Consider the following 4475-nt stretch of genomic DNA (forward strand, 5'->3'; position numbering starts at 1 on the left):
GAGTCTTAAGAGCAGTTGGGATCTCTATTGTGTTGTACGATCCATCCACCATATTTGGGTGATATTGACGAGTGGCAGCGAGAGTCGTGTTGCTGGTAATCTCTCCCATATATCCGGGATCGTAAGCCGTTTTATCCTTCAGTAAGGTATGGTGTTGCTTAATCAGAGTGGACGTGGGTTGGGGTACTTCTCCAACCGCGACACTATGAACAAAATAGTGTTGGGGACCGTTCATTGTGCTCAATACTATGTTAGATGAGGCTGGCAAAGAGCAGGTGTGAGACATTTTGTTGTGGCACCGTTTCGCTCTCCAGGAGCCTTCACAAACAATGCATGGACACACAGGGTATATATAGGCTTAGAGTGAGGTGTATAACTAAGAACATAAGAAAAAAGGAACACTGCAGCAGGCCTGTTGGCCCATACTAGGCAGGTCCTTTACAATTCATCCCACTAACAAACATTTGACCAACCCAATTTTCAATGCTACCCAAGAAATAAGCTCTGATGTGCAAGTCCCACTCAAATCCAACCCCTCCCACTCATGTACTTATCCAACCTAAATTTGAAACTACCCAAAGTCCTAGCCTCAATAACCCAACTAGGTAGACTGTTCCACTCATCAACTACCCTATTTCCAAACCAATACTTTCCTATGTCCTTTCTAAATCTAAACTTATCTAATTTAAATCCATTACTGCGGGTTCTCTCTTGGAGAGATATCCTCAAGACCTTGTTAATATCCCCTTTATTAATACCTATCTTCCACTTTTATAAATTGTTTATAAAACAGACAACTTGAATAATTAAACATTTCAGTATCTTTATTATAGAAACGTTTCGCCATCCAGTGGCTTCGTGTTCTTGATCTCTAGTTCACATAAGAATGGAGGAACACTGCAGAAGGCCTACTGGCTCATGCGAGGCAGGTCCTTATCAAAACGACCTCTACCTTAAGCTACCCAAGAAATAACTCCCGTACTCTCTCTCTAACGGGAAATATTCTCTTTGGGATTCATTAAAAAATAAACATTTATTAAAAAAAAATGTTAATTTATTGTTTGCTTATACATAAAATATACTGTAGGATTACAATTCGCATATGTACATTATACAAAAATCAATTATATCTCTGAAATGGCTTTGAGACTGATCAACAATATACCAGTTATGTCATGTATTGGCGAGGGGTGCTGGATGCCACCTAAGTACAAAGGTTCCACTAAGGTATTTGACTCTCACCCCTTTTCCTTTTTCCTTTACGTATTTCTAAATCTGGTGGCGCGGGAAAACTGTGGCTTTCGAGAGAAGTGGAGGCTGCCGTTTTTTCCTGATCCGTGTGAGTCTTCATATGTCTGTTTAGATGATCCGGCCACATAAAATGTTTGTGACACACTACGCACTGGTAAGGTCTTACACCAGTGTGTGACCGTAAGTGTCGAGAGAGAGAGGCATTCACGGTGAATTCTTTTTTGCAAAGGTCCCAAGGACACACGAATGGTGGCTGCATTCGTTCGTACTCATGGCTCTCAATGTGAGTTTTGAGATTGTCATGTCGCATAAAACGTTTACCACACTTCTGGCACTGGTAGGATTTTTCTCCTGTGTGTATTTGCAAATGACGCTTGAGGTTCTGCTTGCACATGAATGCTTTGTTGCAAAGATGCCAATGACACACGTATCTGCGTTCTCCAGCATGCCATTGCAGGTGATCTCTTAGGTGTGACATCCTCGTGAAATCCTTGGTACAGCTCGGGATATGACATGCATATTTTATCTTGATAGTTTCACAGTCCTTAGGGACGGCTTGATGGTTAGGAGATGGGAGCAGGACATTATCAGTACCTTGTGTCTTGATATCATCTGTGCGTTCTTGATCGTGATGATTCAGATGATTCTTTGGGTGCGACATCCTCGTGTAAAGTTTCGAATAACCAGGAGATTGACGAAAACGTTGTTTTTGCATAAGAATTGTATTGTCTTTACAGTCGGCTTCATAATCAGCGAAAGGGAGTTGTATATTTACAGTGTCTGGAGTCTTAAAAGTAGCTGGAATCTGTGTCGTGTTATGCAATCCACCTACCATGTTTGGGTGTTGATATTGATGAGTTGCAGCGAGTGTCGTGTTGCTCGTAGACTCACCCAAATTCCCAGATTCGTAAGCTGCTTTTTCCTTTAGAAAGATATGGTGTTGCTTAACCAGAGAGGACGTGGGTTGGGGTACTTCCTCAACCGCGACACTATGAACGAAATTGCGAGGGTAACCATTCATTGTACCCACTGCCATGTTAGATGAATCAGCTCTATAATTAGGAAATGGGAGTTGTATATATACATTGTCTTGAGTCTTAAGAGCAGTTGGGATCTCTATTGTGTTGTACGATCCATCCACCATATTTGGGTGATATTGACGAGTGGCAGCGAGAGTCGTGTTGCTGGTAATCTCTCCCATATATCCGGGATCGTAAGCCGTTTTATCCTTCAGTAAGGTATGGTGTTGCTTAATCAGAGTGGACGTGGGTTGGGGTACTTCTCCAACCGCGACACTATGAACAAAATAGTGTTGGGGACCGTTCATTGTGCTCAATACTATGTTAGATGAGGCTGGCAAAGAGCAGGTGTGAGACATTTTGTTGTGGCACCGTTTCGCTCTCCAGGAGCCTTCACAAACAATGCATGGACACACAGGGTATATATAGGCTTAGAGTGAGGTGTATAACTAAGAACATAAGAAAAAAGGAACACTGCAGCAGGCCTGTTGGCCCATACTAGGCAGGTCCTTTACAATTCATCCCACTAACAAACATTTGACCAACCCAATTTTCAATGCTACCCAAGAAATAAGCTCTGATGTGCAAGTCCCACTCAAATCCAACCCCTCCCACTCATGTACTTATCCAACCTAAATTTGAAACTACCCAAAGTCCTAGCCTCAATAACCCAACTAGGTAGACTGTTCCACTCATCAACTACCCTATTTCCAAACCAATACTTTCCTATGTCCTTTCTAAATCTAAACTTATCTAATTTAAATCCATTACTGCGGGTTCTCTCTTGGAGAGATATCCTCAAGACCTTGTTAATATCCCCTTTATTAATACCTATCTTCCACTTTTATAAATTGTTTATAAAACAGACAACTTGAATAATTAAACATTTCAGTATCTTTATTATAGAAACGTTTCGCCATCCAGTGGCTTCGTGTTCTTGATCTCTAGTTCACATAAGAATGGAGGAACACTGCAGAAGGCCTACTGGCTCATGCGAGGCAGGTCCTTATCAAAGCGACCTCTACCTTAAGCTACCCAAGAAATAACTCCCGTATTCTCTCTCTAACGGGAAATATTCTCTTTGGGATTCATTAAAAAATAAACATTTATTAAAAAAAAATGTTAATTTATTGTTTGCTTATACATAAAATATACTGTAGGATTACAATTCGCATATGTACATTATACAAAAATCAATTATATCTCTGAAATGGCTTTGAGACTGATCAACAATATACCAGTTATGTCATGTATTGGCGAGGGGTGCTGGATGCCACCTAAGTACAAAGGTTCCACTAAGGTATTTGACTCTCACCCCTTTTCCTTTTTCCTTTACGTATTTCTAAATCTGGTGGCGCGGGAAAACTGTGGCTTTCGAGAGAAGTGGAGGCTGCCGTTTTTTCCTGATCCGTGTGAGTCTTCATATGTCTGTTTAGATGATCCGGCCACATAAAATGTTTGTGACACACTACGCACTGGTAAGGTCTTACACCAGTGTGTGACCGTAAGTGTCGAGAGAGAGAGGCATTCACGGTGAATTCTTTTTTGCAAAGGTCCCAAGGACACACGAATGGTGGCTGCATTCGTTCGTACTCATGGCTCTCAATGTGAGTTTTGAGATTGTCATGTCGCATAAAACGTTTACCACACTTCTGGCACTGGTAGGATTTTTCTCCTGTGTGTATTTGCAAATGACGCTTGAGGTTCTGCTTGCACATGAATGCTTTGTTGCAAAGATGCCAATGACACACGTATCTGCGTTCTCCAGCATGCCATTGCAGGTGATCTCTTAGGTGTGACATCCTCGTGAAATCCTTGGTACAGCTCGGGATATGACATGCATATTTTATCTTGATAGTTTCACAGTCCTTAGGGACGGCTTGATGGTTAGGAGATGGGAGCAGGACATTATCAGTACCTTGTGTCTTGATATCATCTGTGCGTTCTTGATCGTGATGATTCAGATGATTCTTTGGGTGCGACATCCTCGTGTAAAGTTTCGAATAACCAGGAGATTGACGAAAACGTTGTTTTTGCATAAGAATTGTATTGTCTTTACAGTCGGCTTCATAATCAGCGAAAGGGAGTTGTATATTTACAGTGTCTGGAGTCTTAAAAGTAGCTGGAATCTGTGTCGTGTTATGCAATCCACCTACCATGTTTGGGTGTTGATATTGATGAGTTGCAGCGAGTGTCGTGTTGCTC

General features: G+C 41.6%; 1 protein-coding gene across 1 annotated transcript; it reads right to left on the minus strand.

Annotated features, from left to right (window-relative positions):
- Positions 1-772: 772 nt before the first annotated feature.
- Positions 773-4294, minus strand: LOC138852302 (zinc finger protein 26-like). Its single transcript, XM_070082077.1, has 3 exons — positions 3567-4294; positions 3188-3240; positions 773-2700 (listed from the first exon to the last, which is right to left on the minus strand). The coding sequence occupies exons 1-3, from the start codon at positions 4253-4255 to the stop codon at positions 1223-1225; spliced, it is 2220 nt and encodes a 739-aa protein (XP_069938178.1). The 5' UTR covers positions 4256-4294; the 3' UTR covers positions 773-1222.
- Between the last annotated feature and the right edge of the window lie 181 nt (positions 4295-4475).

The sequence above is a fragment of the Cherax quadricarinatus genome, unplaced genomic scaffold (genome assembly GCF_038502225.1).
Source record: "Cherax quadricarinatus isolate ZL_2023a unplaced genomic scaffold, ASM3850222v1 Contig7036, whole genome shotgun sequence".
Lineage (NCBI taxonomy): Eukaryota > Metazoa > Arthropoda > Malacostraca > Decapoda > Parastacidae > Cherax > Cherax quadricarinatus.